At 38.0% G+C, this 17,803-nt stretch overlaps 2 protein-coding genes across 7 annotated transcripts in view; one reads left to right on the forward strand and one right to left on the reverse strand.

Moving 5' to 3' along the window:
- Positions 1–5,764, reverse strand: part of LOC126106298 (transmembrane protein 50B) — a 596,676-nt gene extending 590,912 nt beyond the window's left edge. For all 6 annotated transcript variants that reach the window (XR_007523322.1, XR_007523324.1, XR_007523323.1 and 3 more), the window contains exons 1-2: positions 5,564–5,764; positions 2,925–3,037 (exon numbers count right to left, since the gene is read on the reverse strand). Coding sequence is in view for 3 of the 6 variants with exons in the window: in XM_049912518.1 (XP_049768475.1) it covers positions 2,925–3,037; positions 5,564–5,662 (212 nt within the window). In the remaining 3 variants the exon portion in view is untranslated. The remainder of the gene's footprint in view (positions 1–2,924; positions 3,038–5,563) is intronic.
- Positions 5,765–6,194: 430 nt separating this feature from the next.
- LOC126106752 (ATP synthase F(0) complex subunit B2, mitochondrial-like) overlaps positions 6,195–17,803 on the forward strand; it is a 32,638-nt gene continuing 21,029 nt past the window's right edge. Inside the window, exons 1-2 of the mRNA XM_049913124.1 lie at positions 6,195–6,254; positions 13,485–13,733. Coding sequence (XP_049769081.1) covers positions 6,227–6,254; positions 13,485–13,733 — 277 coding nt within the window. The 5' untranslated portion in view covers positions 6,195–6,226. The remainder of the gene's footprint in view (positions 6,255–13,484; positions 13,734–17,803) is intronic.

Here is a 17,803-nt window from a genome sequence, read left to right on the forward strand (position 1 = left end):
GTAATTTGTAGGCCACCTCCTTTGTAAATTGACTGCACTTCCCCAGCATTCTACCAATAAACCTAAGTTTAACACCTGCTTTACCAACATCTGAGCCTATGTGATCATTCCATTTCATATCCCTACAAAGTGTTAGACTCTCGTATTTGTATGAGTTTGCCGATTCCAATAGTGACTCACTGACATTATACTGGGTGGTCCACTGATCGTGACTGGGCCAAATATCTCACGAAATAAGCATAAAACAAAAAAAATTACAAAGAACGAAACTTGTCTAGCTTGAAGGGGGAAACCAGATGACGCTATTGTTGGCCCGCTAGATGGTGCTGCCATAGGTTACAGATATCAACTGTTTTTTTTTAAAGTAGGAACACCCATGTTTTATTACATATTCGTGCAGTATGTTACGAAATATGAATGTTTAGTTGGACCACTTTTTTGCTTTGTGATAGATGGCGCTGTAATAGTCACAAATGTATGGCTAACAATTTTAGACGAACAGTTGGTAACAGGTAGGTTTTTTAAATTAAAATACAGAACGTAGGTATGTTTGAATATTTTATTTCGGTTGTTCCAATGTGACATGTACCTTCGTGAACTTATCATTTCCGAGAACGCTTGCTATTACAGTGTGATTACCTGTAAATACCACATTAATGCAATAAATGCTCAAAATTATGTCTGTCAACCTCAAAGCATTTGGCAATACATGTAACAACATTCCTCTCAACAGTGAAAAGCCTGCCTTCCGTAACGTTCGCACGTGCATTGACAATGAGCTGACGCATGTTGTCAGGCGTTGTAGGTGGATCACAATAGCAAATATCCTTCAACTTTCCCAACAGAAAGAAATCTGGGGACGTCAGATCCGGTGAACGTGTGGGCCATGGTATGGTGCTTCGACGACCAATCCACCTGTCATTAAATATGCTATTCAATACTGCTTCAACCGCACGCGAACTATGTGCCGGACATCCATCATGTTGGAAGTACATTGCCATTCTGTTATGCAGTGAAACATCTTGTAGTAAGATTGGCAGAACATTACGTAGGAAATCAGCATACACTGCACCATTTAGATTGCCATCGATAAAATGGGGGCCAATTATCCTTCCTCCCATAATGCCGCACTATACATTAACCCGTCAAGGTCGCTGACGTTCCACTTGTCGCACCCATCGTGGATTTTCTGTTGCCCAATAGTGTATATTATGCCGGTTTACGTTACCGCTGTTGGTGAATGACGCTTCATCGCTAAATAGAATGCGTGCAAAAAATCTGTCATCGTCCTGTAATTTCTCTTGTGCCCAGTGGCAGAACTGTACTAAACGTTTAAAGTCGTCGCCATGCAATTCCTGGTGCATAGAAATATGGTACGGGTGCAATCGATGTTGATGAAGCATTCTCAACACCGGCATTTTTAAGATTGCCGATTCTTGCGCAATTTGTCTGCTACTGATGTACGGATTAGCTGCGACAGCAGTTAAAACACCTACTTGGGCATCATTTGTTGCAGGTCGTGGTTGACATTTCACATGTGGCTGAACACTTCCCGTTTCCTTAAATGACAACTATCCGGGGAACGGTCCGGACACTTGGGATGATGTCATCCAAGACACTGAGCAGCATACATATCACATGCCCGTTGGGCATTTTGATAACAATAGCCATACATCAACACGATATCGACCTTTTCCGCAAATTGTTAAATGGTCCATTTTAACACAGGTAATGTATCAGGAAGCAAATTCCGTCCACACTGGCAGAATGTTACCTGATATCTCTTACTTATATGTTTGTAACTATTACAGTGCCACCTATCACAAAGCGGAAAAAGTGGTCCAACTAAAACATTCATATTTCTTTACGTACTATACGAAAATTAATAAAATATGGGGGTTCTTATATTAAAAAGCCCAGTTGATATCCTTTTGACCTAAGGCAGTGCCATCTAGCAGACCAACCTTAGTGGCATCTGGTTTCCCCCTTCAAGCTAGATGAGTTTCATTCCTTTTAGTTTTTTCGTCTGATGCTTATTTTGTGACATATTTGGCCTGGTCACTATCAATGGACCACCCTGTAGTCATAGGATACTAGGCCTATGTTTTTCGTTTTGTGAAGTGTGCAATTTTACATTTCTGAACATTTAAAGCAATCTTTTCACCACTTTGAAATCTTACCAAGATATGACAATATTTACGCAACCGATTTCAAACAGTACTTCATTACAGATAACTGCACCAGCTGCAAAAAGTCTGAGGTTACTATTAATATTGTCCTCAAGGTCATTAATATGCAACATGAACAGCCAGGGTTCAAACACACTTCCTTCCATCCAAGATAACATGCTGTGTTGTTCCTACCAAAAACTGCTCAATCTAGTCACAAATTTCACTTGATATTTCATATGACAACTTTTGGCAATAAGTTTTGGTGTTGTAGTGGGTTAAATGGTTTTCCTAAATCAAGAAATCCTGCATCTACCTGACTGCGTTGATCAAAAGCTTTCAGTATGTCATGTGAGGAAAGTAGGAGCTGAGTTTAACATGATCGATGCAGTTTGTCAAATTCGTGTAGAACTGTCATTCTTACCGCCAGACATGGTTGATGTAATGTCATGTCAACTGTATGAACAATTGAAGTGCTGAGTAATACAGACGAACTATAACAGAAAGATTGTTATAAATGTTCCAAATAAGTGCTTGTTATAACAGTTCAGAATTAGTACTTTCTATTATTTACTGTATAGTCGACAATTAAGCAAAGTTTCCAGAACGCAGCACACAATTGCAACCATGAAGAAGTCAATAGTAATCTGATCTACACGGTTTGACAGTTATTCAAGTTGCAGCAATTCACAAAGTGCTTTTGTAGCACACTATCAACTGTATGTTTATGATCTGGGGATCATACAAATAACTTACATGAATAATGAAATAGTCCCAAAAACACCACAGACATGGTATGCCTTGTTGAACTGAGCGTTGTCAGGATATGCAGCAGCCACATCAATAATGAACCACCAGCCAGCAAAGAACTGGGAACAAACAAAAATAACTTTCAGTGTGACAATAGCAAATATATACATTAACGTTATGTCATCCATGTTGGACCATTGTAGGAACAGTGACTGTGTATGACAGTAAAAGTCCAAATAAAAGATTATCTGTGTCAGTCACACTTCTTATTTCATCCCATGAAGCAGTTCAAATTTACACTCCCATCTTCAGGAGGAACAATAATATGTTACATTTCTGACAGCTTCATAATATTTGGTTTGTTTATGTTATTTGTTTGTGTTCTGCAAGACAAACTAAAAATCTATATTTATGACAAACAACAGAGTTCTGAGCGCTGGAATGGATTCTAATGAATCCACAACAAACAACTGGCTGCTTCCAGCTAGCAAATATGTTACATAATATCACTGTGCCACTTGAAGATATGAGCATGAAGTCTTGAAACACACCATGGAGAAGTGACTGATGCAGATAATTTCTTTATTTAAACTTTTATAAATCACAAACTCATTTATAAACTAAAATTTTATGGTAGCTGGAAAATAAATTCCCATCAGAGTTTATTACTTCATTATTTATGTTGGAATTGTGTGAACAATATATTTCGTGAGTGACGGCACAAAGTGCACTGTGTAAAATAGACCTCTTTGACATTGTCCAAAACTCTTTGTGTGCGCTAATTATTCTGTTGTGTTCGCTGTAAATTTTTTTTTTTTTTGTTCTTGAATGTGCAAATATAGTTATTAGTAAAATGTCCTTTCTTTTCTCCTTAATACTTATTCAGCTGCGCAAATTCCAGTAATTTATATGATATTTAAAGAATGATTTGATGCAATGTGTGCTTACTGCAGCACCACGAACAAGAAATATTGGAGAGTGGAGCAACATTACATCAACACTCCTTAAAATAAACTTCACAAGCACATAATTGTTTTGTTATATTCCAGCAGTGATTAGTTTAATGAAGCAAATTACAGTTCGGCAAATAACTTATAACGGATAGAAAACAGTCTTGGGTTGGAAAAGAAACGGATAGAGAACAGTCTTGGGTTGGAAGAGAATGTAAAACGAAACAGGTCTGTAATGTTTACAAGACTACCCCTTCTCTTGTCTCAATCGCCTTGGGAAAATCATATGACACCTACTTGTCTCATAAGAGAGCACTCCACAGTTGCAACTATCATTTCACTATGTGTGAAATGAAGAGACTATGTGTGAAATGAAGAGACTTGCATGCCAACAAAAATCTGGTCATGTTACCTTGCATTAGTCATATTCCATAGATGTGGAAAGAAGTCAAAGATGCACCTACATTTAATTTTTAATACAGTGAAATGACTTTACATTGCTGTATTACACTGCAAACTGTAACTCTATATTAACCTAAAACAAAGTTAGGATTTTCTGTGATGATACTCTTCAATGGAGTAGGAGCAATTACCAAACAAAGTTCTTTAATTCACTTAAACTTCACTAAATTATTTACTTTGCATTCAGTGTGTTCTGGAAGGTTTTTGAATGCATGTGAACCCATGTATCTGACTCCTTTCTGTACTATGTTAATCCCTCAACATAGTTGTAGAGGTTGCATTTGGTCTTTGTGATATGTTCATGCTTTTCACTATTTTTTGTAGAAAGATAAATATTTGTAGTAACAAAAGTCTCCAATGAATACATTTACTGTTAAGCAGATGTCAACATAGGATATCTATGCGGGATGTTCCCAAATAATGACACACAATGATGTCTTACAAAATCATTAGAATGGGGGTTAAAGTTGTGACAAAAGTTTTAACTGATATGCCTTTGTGGCTGAGTGAAAACTATGATTTTACTCTCTCTGAGGATGACTGGAAGAAGCCTTTTTGATGTTTCAAAAATTCACAGTTAGACAACAACAATGAAATTTACTTTCTGTAACAGAAAGGATCATCTAACGGCCATGACTAGCAGGGATTGCATTAACATCTTATTTGAATTTAACAACTGATATAACTGGAAAACAGATACATGAGGTACAAAATCGAGTTTATACAACTGCAATGTGTGTGTGTGGGGGGGGGGGGGCAGATAAAAAGACTGAAATGAATCTGTGGAGCCTATCACATTAGTCCAAAAATCACTGAAATACAAATATTATAAGCATAACACGCAGGAAGCGTAATAATTCTTGTTGATTTACTAAGTGTAACGATTTTACCACTCCATATCATACAAATCTCAAAGTGACAGGTGAACTACTTTCGCTGTCACACCAATTCTCATGTGATCACATTTCGTGGGTATTATTCAGTAAGTTTCTTCCACTGACGAGTTACATTTCTACGCGAATTCTGATGTGGTATACCTCTTATCGGAGCACAACTTTTGAAGTATGAAACTTTGACAGCAGCATGTTAACCAGCACTACAATCGGTTTTGAATCAAATAAATACGATAAACTGTATAATACAACATCTACCTGTAATTTAAGTTCTTCATGATATGATGTAGACAGGAAATTAAGTCACACTACAGCACACTTAACACAAAGTGGTACTCACCAGCAAACCAGCTATTATAGACGCCACGGCATTCCGTTTGTCGTCGCCTTCAAACCACACGCAAGGAGGAAGCTGCACATTTTCAAAGCAACCAGCCATTTTCTGCTATCACTGCCCTAAATTTCGTCTTTCGAACCTCGTTACACAACCAACACAATAAAAACACCTTAGCACTTACTTCAGTGACTTACCTGTCAAAGATATTACTAGGAACCAAAGCACTGATACTGCTGTGCATCTGCTATAATAAACTGTTTTTATAACTAATATCTATATAGCCGGTATTGAATATTATAAAAACTGGGATAAAATATTTAGTGTCATATTAGGTCATTCAGTACAAAACTATCAACTGCTCTTGCGCTCTTTTAATTTATCGCAAATTTCCCGTATATGTTGCAAGAAGTAGTCTGTGTCGTAGGAAGGAAAATGTTAACTTCACTTTTTTTGGTGTTTTTGATTTCATAAAAGCAACGCAAAATAAAAATATATGTGTGCGACGTTTTTAATGGGGAAGTCATAATGCAATTTACCGTCTGAGAACGAATGTAATGAGCGCAGCTGTATAGCAAATGATGTTCATTGTTGCATCATTAAATTCGCCATACGTGATTTTACATATAGTTCGAGTTTTTTCCGTTTGATTACAGGCGTATTTTCACTATGCTGCCCATGATTAAATTGGAAGCAGGTGATTTCTAGAAATAATATTTGTTATTCGTTATCTTATTTTGTTGCATTGATTTATGTGTTTTGCTATTAATGGTATCTTACGTAAAATAATACGGACACATGTTGAACTTCGGCCGTTATACTAAATAGATAGTAGTAACTGCAATCAGACTGTATAGAGAAATATTTCGCCTTTCGATTACTGAAAATAAAGTGTCTTTGTGGTTCCGTACCAGAACCAAGTAGATAGCATAGTCATATCCGAATACAATTCAGACATTAGCTTCTCATCCGCAATTTGCAGTATCTGATATGTTTAATTAGCAGTAGATATTTAAAACATTAAATAAAAGATAAAACAGTAATGATTTGAAGTGCGTTGGCTGATACCTGCTGCGTCTTCTGGTCTGTTTATCACCAATTGTGAATATGCACAAGCATTCCATCACCATTTCTACCACTAGCAATTTATCTGGTTAATTGTGTTGGTTTTTCTCATATCTCTTTTACATTGATTTGCATTAAATTATTATGCGCTTCTGCAATTATAGTTACAGCATCTACATCTACATTTATACTCCGCAAGCCACCCAATGGTATGTGGCGGAGGGCACTTTATGTGCCACTGTCATTACCTCCCTTTCCTGTTCCAGTCGCGTATGGTTCGCGGGAAGAACGACTGTCTGAAAGCCTCTGTGCGCGCTCTAATCTCTCTAATTTTACATTCGTGATCTCCTCGGGAGGTATAAGTAGGGGGAAGCAATATATTCGATACATCATCCAGAAACGCACCCTCTCGAGACCTGGCGAGCAAGCTACACCGCGATGCAGAGCGCCTCTCTTGCAGAGTCTGCCAATTGAGTTTGTTAAACATCTCCGTAATGCTATCACGGTTACCAAATAACCCTGTGACGAAACGCGCCGCTCTTCTTTGGATCTTCTCTATCTCCTCCGTCAACTCGATCTGGTGCGGATCCCACACTGATGAGCAATACTCAAGTATAGGTCGAACGAGTGTTTTGTAAGCCACCTCCTTTGTTGATGGACTACATTTTCTGAGGACTCTCCCAATGAATCTCAACCTGGTACCCGCCTTACCAACAATTAATTTTATATGATCATTCCACTTCAAATCGTTCCGCACACATACTCCCAGATATTTTACAGAAGTAACTGCTACTAGTGTTTGTTCCGCTATCATATAATCATACAATAAAGGATCCTTCTTTCTATGTATTCTCAATACATTACATTTGTCTATGTTAAGGGTCAGTTGCCACTCCCTGCACCAAGTGCCTATCCGCTGCAGATCTTCCTGCATTTCACTACAATTTTCTAATGCTGCAACTTCTCTGTATACTACAGCATCATCCGCGAAAAGCCGCATGGAACTTCCGACACTATCTACTAGGTCATTTATATATATTGTGAAAAGCAATGGTCGCATAAGCATTTGAAGGTATCAGCATGACAAATGCTGACCTTCAGTTTATCGAGGATTAATGTGATCAGTTTCGTTTTTGAATGCACGAAGTGTTGGTAACAGGTAGTTCCTAAATTTTCACTAGAAAGCACTGCGTACTGTTTACATCATTTTGCGCTATTGTACTTACGTTCTTGTCTATGAATTTAACCAAGCGTATAATATGCAACTCAAACTAAAGGTTTTTGGGTTATCAGTTACTTCCTTCGATCTTTTTATAGTATCTGCAGTTAGCGGTGCATTTCCGACACTCCTCCGAAAGAATAATGTCTGATAAAGTCAGAGATGTTCCTGATGCAAATGTATGCATGACATTCTAGTATGCTGAAAGTAAAGAGGCTTGACATAATAGTATCTTCTCCGTATCCTTCATTAATCCTACATCTGGGCACCAAATTCATGAACAATTCTCAAGAATCAGTCAAACAAGAGTTTTGTAAGTCATGACTTTCTTGAATGAGTTGTATTTCGTTCGTCTGTAACAATAGTGGAAATTCCTGGAAGGATCAATATGTAAAATAAGGGAAAGATAACTACTCACCTATAGCGCACTGATACGTTGAGCACAGAGATATGTAACAGGAAGCAGAATCCACACCAGATTTCTAGCTCTTGCTCTTTTTGAAGCAAACACACACACACACACACACACACACACTCTCCCATGGTCTTGCTCAATGCAGTTGCAATACCTGACGGAATTGGGAAAGTGCTATGGAAGGACATAAACAGTGGGTAGCAGGAAATTGACAGTACTTTGGCAGATGACTCAGCAGCCACACAACTATATGGAAGGAGTACTGAGGGTAGAGAAAAAAGAGATTTAGGAAGAGAGAGAGGGGGGAAAGGGCAGAGGAAAAGGAGAGGATGGTGGACATGAAGAGGAAGAAAGGGGTGGTGAGAGAAGGGAGAGGGGTAGATGGTTCAAATGGCTCTGAGCACTATGGGACTTAACATCTATGGTCATCATTTAACATCTATGGTCATCAGTCCCATAGAACTTAGAACTACTTAAACCTAGCTAACCTAAGGACAGCACACAACACCTGACCCCGCCGGGAATCGAACCCGGGAACCCGGGCGTGGGAAGTGAGAATGCTACCGCACGACCACGAGCTGTGGACAGAGGGGTAGAAAAATACCTAATGTGCCCATGGAAGTGCATTGGAATGCTTGCTTTTCATGTTGTATTTTAATGTCCCTCTGCAGACAGTATTAATAGTAACCTCGGACTTCTTGCAGATGATGCCATTATCATTCAAAGTTGGAATCGACCAACTTATACAAACATGTGAGTGTAACACGTGTACATCTGGATGACTCTCCATCCAAGATCACATGCTCCAGCCTCCCTACCAAAAAGTCTTCAATCCAGTCATAAATTTCACTCGATACCCCATATGATCGTACTTGGAAATCAAGAAACATTGCATCTACAGGCTGCCTTGATCCAACACTTTCAGTTTGTCGTGTGAGAAAAGTGCTAGTTGAGTTTTACATCGTCAATGTTTTTGAAATCTGTGCCGACTAACATGGAGAAGATCATTCTGTTCGAGATACCTCATTATGTTTGAGATTGGAATATGTTCCAAGATTGTACAGCAGATCAGTGTCAAAGTTATTGGACAACAGTTTTGTGGATCACTTCTACTACCCTTCTTGTAGACTGGTGTGACGTGTGCTTTTTTTGAAAAACTAGGCATAGTTTTTTGTTTGAGGGATCCGTGATAGATTATAGCTAGAAGACGGGCTAACTCAGCCACAAATTAAGTATAGACTCTGATAGGGATACCATCAGGGTGTGGAGCTTTGTTCAGTTTTAATGATTTCAGCTATTTCTCAACATCACTGACACTAATACTTATTTCATTCATCTTTTCAGTGGTAAAGATTAAATTGGGCAAATTGTCTTGATTTTTTTTTTTTTTTTTTTTTTTTTTTTTTGTAAATGATCATTTGAAAACAGAGTTAAGCATTTCAGCATTTGCTTTGCTCCTCAGTTTCAGTTCCTGTCTCATTCATTAAGGAATGGACACTAACTTTGATGCCACTAACAGCCTTCACAAACAACTGGAATAATTTCTTTTGGTTTTGTGAAAGATCATTTGTCAGTATTCTGCCATGGTAGTCAGGCTTCATGTATTGCTCTCTTGACAGCCAAGCACATTTCATACAGGATCTTTCTATCTATAGCTCTGTTTTGTTTTACACCTATAATGCAGTGATCTCCGTTTCCTTAGAAGTTTCATTACAGTGGCTGTATACTGTGGTGGTTCCCTCCTGTTATGAGCTCTTCTACTGGGTACTTATCTATACAGTGCATATTTAATTACTCTTTCAAACTTGATCCATAGTTACTCTGTGTGTTCCTGTCCTGTGCTGTAAGTTTCAAGTTATTGTTGGTGTTGTTTGCTGTCAATTCTGATGAGAGTAATTGTGTCATGGAACTCTCTATCCTCTTCATGAGAAATCATGCTCCTGTAATGTCATTTTCTGCAGTTGTTGATATTACACTGTTCTGACCAAAAGAGCTAATCTTTTTCCCATTTCAATTCAGTGGCTCCCACTGTATCTACACGGAGCCTTTACAACTCTTTTCGGATTTTCCAGTGTCCCTACCAAATTCAGGCTTCCGACATTCCACACTCTGACTCGTAGAAAGTTTCTCTTTCATTAGTGGTTCATTCTGTTTCCCATAGTCTTCTCCTGAAGTTACTAACGAGGAATAATCTGGAATATTTTGACAATGGATATATCATCAACAAGAGGATGCTCCCAACCTCTGGTTACTCTTCTGCCCTCTTTGACATGGCCACTGACAGAATGTGGATGATGTATACCAGCAGTCTTCAGCAGCCATTGTTGGCAACTTCTAGTTGAAACATAAGTAGTATCTAGGATCAAAACCAGATATTTTGATTACTACTAAGAGGCACTATCCCAGGAGCAGAAATACTGAAAGGTAAATAGAGTGTTGTGGAACAACGCCAATTTTGAGCAAAGATTATTTGATATTTCTTTGTATGTACACATTTCAGTAGTATAATTAAATAACTCATATTGTATATTTGTCAGTTAAGACTAGCTACCATTCTCTGTAAATATCAACAGTTACAATCATTTTCTCTTGTTTAGCTTTTTGACACAAGTAATAATAATAAATCCCCCCATGAACCGTAGACCTTAACATTGGTGGAGAGGCTTGCATGCATGCATGCAACCACAACGGAGGGGTATCTGTTGAGAGGCCAGACAAACGTGTGGTTCCTGAAGAGGGGCAGCAGCCTTTTCAGTAGTTGTAGGGGCAGCAGTCTGCTGGATGATTGACTGATCTGGCCTTGTAATACTAACCAAAACAACCTTGCTGTGCTGGTACTGCGAACAGCTGAAAGCAAGGGGAAACTATAGCCATAATTTTTCCCGAGGGCATGCAGCTTTACTGTATGGTTAAATGATGATGGTGTCCTCTTGGGTATAATATTCCAGAGGTAAAATAGTCCCCCATTCGGATCTCCGGGTGGGGACTACTCAGGAGGACGTTGTCATCAGGAGGAAGAAAACTGGCAGCCTACGAATTGGAGCATGGAATGTCAGATCCCTTAATCGGGCAGGTAGGTGAGAAAATTTAAAAATGGAAATGGATACGTTAAAGTTAGATATAGTGGGAATTAGTGAAGTTAGGTGGCAGAAGGAACAAGACTTTTGGTCAGGTGAATACAGGGTTATAAATACAAAATCAAAGAGGGGTAATGCAGGAGTAGGTTTAATAATGAATAAAAAAATAGGAGTGCGGGTAAGCTACTACAAACAGCATAGTGAATGCATTATTGTGGCCAAGATAGATATGAAGCCCATGCCTATTACAGTAGTACAAGTTTATATTCCAACTAGCTCTGCAGATGACGAAGAAATTGAAGAAATGTATGATGAGATAAAAGAAATTATTCAGATAGTGAAGGGAGACGAAAATTTAATAGTCATGAGTGACTGAAATTCAATAGTACAATAGTAGGAAAAGGAAGAGAAGGAAACATAGGTGAATAGGGATTTGGAGGGGGGGGGGGGGGGGGGGAGAAATGAAAGAGGAAGCCGCCTGATAGAATTTTGCACAGAGCATAACTTAATCATAGCTAACACTTGGTTCAAGAATCATAAAAGAAGATTGTATACATGGAAGAAGCCTGGAGATACTGACAGGTTTCAGATAGATTATATAATGGTAATACAGAGATTTAGGAACCAGGTTTTAAATTATAAGTCATTTCCAGGGGCAGATGTGGACTCTGACCACAATCTATTGGTTATGAACTGTAGATTAAAACTGAAGAAACTGCAAAAAGGTGGGAATTTAAGAAGATGGGACCTGGATAAACTGACTAGACCAGAGGTTGTACAGAGTTTCAGGGAGAGCATAAGAGAACAATTGACAAGAATGGGGGAAAGAAATACAGTAGAAGAAGAATGGGTAGCTTCGAGGGATGAAGTAGTGAAGGCAGCAGAGGATCAAGTAGGCATAAAGATGAGGGCTAGTAGAAGTCCGTAGGTAACAGAAAAAATATTGAATGTAATTGATGAAAGGAGAAAATACAAAAATGCAGTAAATGAAGCAGGCTAAAAGGAATACAAACATCTCAAAAATGAGATTGACAGGAAGTGCAAAATGGCTAAGCAGGGATGGCTAGAGGACAAATGTAAGGATGTAGAGGCTTATCTCACTAGGGGTAAGATAGATACTGCCTACAGGAAAATTAAAGAGACCTTTGGAGAAAAGAGAACCACTTGCATAAATATCAAGAGCTCAGATGGAAACCCAGTGCTAAGCAAAGAAGGGAAAGCAGAAAGGTGGAAGGAGTATATAGAGTGTCTATACAAGGGCAATGTACTTCAGGGCAATATTATGGAAATGGAAGAGCAGTTGAATGGAATGGACAGTGTCTTGAAAGGAGGGTATAAGATGAACATCAACAAAAGCAAAACGAGGATAAAGGAATGTAGTCGAATTAAATCAGGTGATGCTGAGGGAATTAGATAAGGGAATGAGACACTTAAAGTAGTAAAGGAGTTTTGCTATTTGGGGAGCAAAATAACTGATGATGGTTGAAGTAGAGAGGATATAAAATGTAGACTGGCAATGGCAAGGAAAGTATTTCTGAAGAATAGAAATTTGTTAACATCGAGTATAGATTTAAGTGTCAGGAAGTTGTTTCTGAAAGTACTTGTATGGGGTGTAGCCATGTATGGAAGTGAAACATGGACAATAAATAGTTTGGACAAGAAGAGAATAGAAGGCTTCAAAATGTGGTGTTACAGAAGAATGCTGAAGATTATAATGGGTAGATCACATAACTAATGAGGAGGTATTGAATAGAATTGGGGAGAAGAGGAGTTTGTGGCACAACTTGACTAGAAGAAGGGATCGGTTGGTATGACATCTTCTGAGGCATCAAGAGATCACCAGTTTAGTATTGGAGGGCAGCGTGGAGGGTAAAAATCGTAGAGGGAGACGAATACACTAAGCAGATTCAGAAGGATGTAGGCCGCAGTACATACTGGGAGATGAAGCAGCTTGCACAGGATAGAGTAGCATGGAGAGCTGCATCAAACTAGTCTCAGGACTGAAGACCACAACAACAACAACAACAACAACAATGGTAATAATAATATTAATAGTAATCATACAATAACAACAATAATGTTTTACAATGTAGTAAGTTCATACTAATGGACAACTATTATTATGTTCTAATAAGGTTCTTCTTTGTACAGGAAAATTGGTTAAGAGAGTTGTGGAAGAGGCCTCAAAACATGCTGCAGATGTAGCGGAAATGATTAAACAAATTCCATTGTATAAGAGATGGTTTGTGAGTGGGTATGGAATTACAGTAGATTCCTCTGGAGAGAGAGACATTTTGAATTTCCCTCATCCTGTGAGGAGAGAGTATCCAATGAAAGTCCGCTATGGTTTTGTTCCAGACAACTGGTTTACAGATTTCTACAACAAGACTGGGGTAACAGGTAAAAAAAAAAAAAAAGAAAAGGTCTGAAAATATGTCCTTCTTTTGAGAACTTCCATCTGCTACTTGTTTACACTTCTTGGAAATTTACAATGTTCGTTTTCTTCTGCCTCAATAAACTTGAAGACAGATAAAATTACAGCAGCCTGTGTTTTAAAAATTTACTAAATTCAGCACTACTAGTTTTGGGCTTGATCCATTTTCAAATGCGTCAAAAAACAGAAGGTTACAACATAAAAGCTACGCAACTGCACTCGATGTAGAGTTTATACAAAATTAGTAATTACCGATAACGAATGTGGATGCATTGTTATAGTCTTGATACAGAAATCATGTGCTATTCATATTTGTGCATAGCATGGTGGTTGAAGTGCATGACCTAAAATATAAAGTGCACAGGATAATAGTGGTTGCCAGAATTTAGCTTTAACACAGTATAGTATTTTAATAGTGTTTTAATGCTCTAGTTCTCGCAACCATTATCATTACACATACATTATATTTTAGATCATACTCTTTGATGACTGTGCTATAAACAATTGTGTGTGACGTGTGATTATTTCGTGATGAAATGGGGATGAGATATCCTGTAAAAATTATCACGTTTGCTTAAGGACTGTATTCAGTGCAGCTGTACGGCTTTTATCTTATATCTTTCTTTTTATTATGGTGTGTTACATTTTTAGATGACTTGAAAATGGGGGGGTGGGGGGTGGGGACCGAATCCATTTCCAAAATACACCTCAGATGAATTATGTCGTGCCTCAAATTCATGATGTTGTTAAGTGAAATTTAAAAAAAAGATAAGACTAATCAAAATTAACCTGATAAGTATGGGCTGTTGTTTACACATATATGATTTATACATTACAGCACAAGTTCATATATTTCATAGTACTGGTTGTTCAGAAGATACTAATAATGTTAGAAATTTAAAGCTATTATTTGAAAGGGTGAGCTCTGTTTTAAAATGTTCCTTTACAAATGAAAATCTATGAGGACTGTCCCAATTTAACTCTTGTACCAGTGTGAAAATGAGTGATGTGTGTTTTAGTGTAAGTGGAATTGAGGAACAGCTGTCAGTCCCCCATTTTTTGGGCTTCTGTCACAGTTCATTCTAGAGTCTTGAATGAACTGTGACAAAGCCCGAATGTACTAGGACATGTCTTGAAACTATGAGATGGTGCATTAATAATGACTAGGTAGCAGCAAAAATCTTTTTTTGTTTCAATAAAGTCTGAAAGAAAAGGATGACTGATTGCTGTTTTCCATCATTTTTAAAGGATCTGAGTTTATAATGAACTTCCAAAGAATTTTAAAAAACTCAAATGGAAGCTGCTTTGTAGTGGTCTTGAAGGAGTTTCGTACCAATAGCTGTCTTAATAGCATTAAGGAATTCCTTTTGGAGGAGTAGAATACTTTCATTTGTGCCAGTAGTATTTATGAAGTGCCAGCAATCAAGATATACAATGTTTTTATTGTTTATGATTGTTCCAACAAAATTGTGACATCAAATTTAAAATATATCTTCAATCCAAAACAAATTCTGTGTTTGTCTGTGGGGAGTAAATAGATACAAATAAATAAATGCACAACAATATGATTTTTTCAGGTTGATTTTGTTTTTGGTTCAGCTTTTTTGTACAGTTGTTGTAATAAGTGAGTCGCAAAAGTAATGAGAACAATTTTTCCTCAATCACTAGAAAGTCTAGAGGGCAAATGAGACTGCTTGGGTTGACAGTGGGAGAGGTCAGATATAGAACCCAGCTTGAGTCACTTTCCTCTGAGCTCTCACACAGTGCACGCGGTTGCTTGTTAGATAAGCTGCTGTTTCAGCTATGCATCATTATGACAAAATGTAATGTGGTCTCAGACAACCTTACACGATGAAGATTTGTATAAAATTCAGAAAATATGAAAAGGAACTCTTCAGGAACGTTATGGCGACCTCTATACCAGAAAATGAGCTGTCTTCAAGTTTGTGACAGTATACGAAGTGTGGTCAGAAAGTAACAGCAGTTTTTTAATTTCTTGTGATTTATACATTCGATTTTCAGTTTTTTTAAAATCTTGTTGGTATATATGTTCTTAATGTATGTTTACATTGTCAGCTGTTTTGATTATTTAGTTTATTGTTGACAGCCATAAAGATTATATGTGTTTTTGACTGCTCAGCGAATGTTTACTAAAGATGGAGCAAAGAATTTGCATTAAATTTTGTTTGAAAATGGAATAAATTACAGCACCGCATTTGTAATGTTGACTGTGGCTCTTTGTGAATGTACTGTGAGTAAGACAATATAAGTGGCTTTACTCGTAATTCCGAACAGCTTCCTTCATATACAGACTTTACACTGAAACCTGTAGAAGATGTTATATTGTCCCTGAAAAATAAAAATTCCACAGGATGGGATGGTATACCAACAGAAGTAATTAAAATGGTGTTTAAAATAATATCACATCCTCTGACAGAAATAATTAACCAATCGTTTGAGCAAGGATGCTTCCCAGAGTTACTGAAGTATGCCGAAGATAGGCCAGTACACAAAAAAGGGCCAAAAGAAGAAATGGGAAATTACAGACCTGTTTCTATCCTGTCAATTTTCTCTAAGTTATTTGAAAAGCTTGCTGCAACACAGATACTAAATTTTGTCTCAAAATTTAATATCACTGATAAAAATCAATTTGTGTTCCAAAAACGAAGAAATACCTTAGATGCAATAAACACATTTGTTGACAGAATTAGCTCCTCATTGGATAACAGCAGCAAAGTTGCAGGTATCTTCTGTGAATTAAGCAAAGCATTTGATTCAGTGAACCACTCCACGCTGCTCTATAAATTAGGGAGATACGGGATCAGCGGGAGTGACCTCCAGTGGCTGACCTCATATTTGACAAAGAGGAAGGAAAGAGTTACAAGGTGTACAACTTTGCTTCCATCATTTTTTCCTCAACATTTGAGGTTTTAATGAAACAAATTGGTTACACAAGTATCATTTAAAGTATTTTCCATCGCTGGCCACTAGTTTCTCCCATCTTTCGGGCAGTGTATGAAGCCCGCATCGAAAAAATTGTTCATCTTTCAAAGCGATCCACGAATTGATCCAATTTGTGACTTCTTCTACATCTACATAATTACTCTGCAATTCACATTTAAGTGCTTGGCAGAGGGTTAATCAAACCACAATCATACTATCTCCCTACCATTCCACTCCCGAACAGCGCGCGGGAAAAACGAACACCTAACCCTTTCTGTTCGAGCTCTGATTTCTCTTATTTCATTTTGATGATCATTCCTGCCTACGTAGGTTGGGTTCAACAAAATATTTTCGCATTCGGAAGAGAAAGTTGGTGACTGAAATTTCATAAATAGATCTCGCCGCGACGAAAAAAGTCTTTGCTTTAATGACTTCCATCCCAACTCGCTTATCATATCTACTACACTCTCTCCCCTATTACATGATAATACAAAATGAGCTGCCCTTTTTTGCACCCTTTTGATGTCCTCCGTCAATCCCACCTGGTAAGGATCCCACACCGCGCAGCAGTATTCTAACAGAGGACGAACGAGTGTAGTGTAAGCTGTCTCTTTAGTGGACTTGTTGCATCTTCTAAGTAACCTGCCAATGAAACGCAACCTGTGGCTCGCCTTCCCCACAATATTGTTTATGTGGTCTTTCCAACTGAAGTTGTTTGTAATTTTTACACCCAGGTACTTAGTTGAATTGACAGCCTTGAGAATTGTACTATTTATCGAGTAATCGAATTCCAACGGATTTCTTTTGGAACTCATATGGATCACCTCACACTTTTCGTTATTTAGTGTCAACTGCCACCTGCCACACCATACAGCAATCTTTTCTAAATCGCTTTGCAACTGATACTGGTCTTCGGATGACCTTACTAGACGGTAAATTACAGCATCATCTGCGAACAACCTAAGAGAACTGCTCAAATTGTCACTCTGGTCATTTATATAGATCAGGAACAGCAGAGGTCCCAGGACACTTCCCTGGGGAACACCTGATATCACTTCAGTTTTACTCGATGATTTGCCTTCTATTACTACAA

This window comes from Schistocerca cancellata, chromosome 10, assembly GCF_023864275.1.
Source record: "Schistocerca cancellata isolate TAMUIC-IGC-003103 chromosome 10, iqSchCanc2.1, whole genome shotgun sequence".
NCBI lineage: Eukaryota > Metazoa > Arthropoda > Insecta > Orthoptera > Acrididae > Schistocerca > Schistocerca cancellata.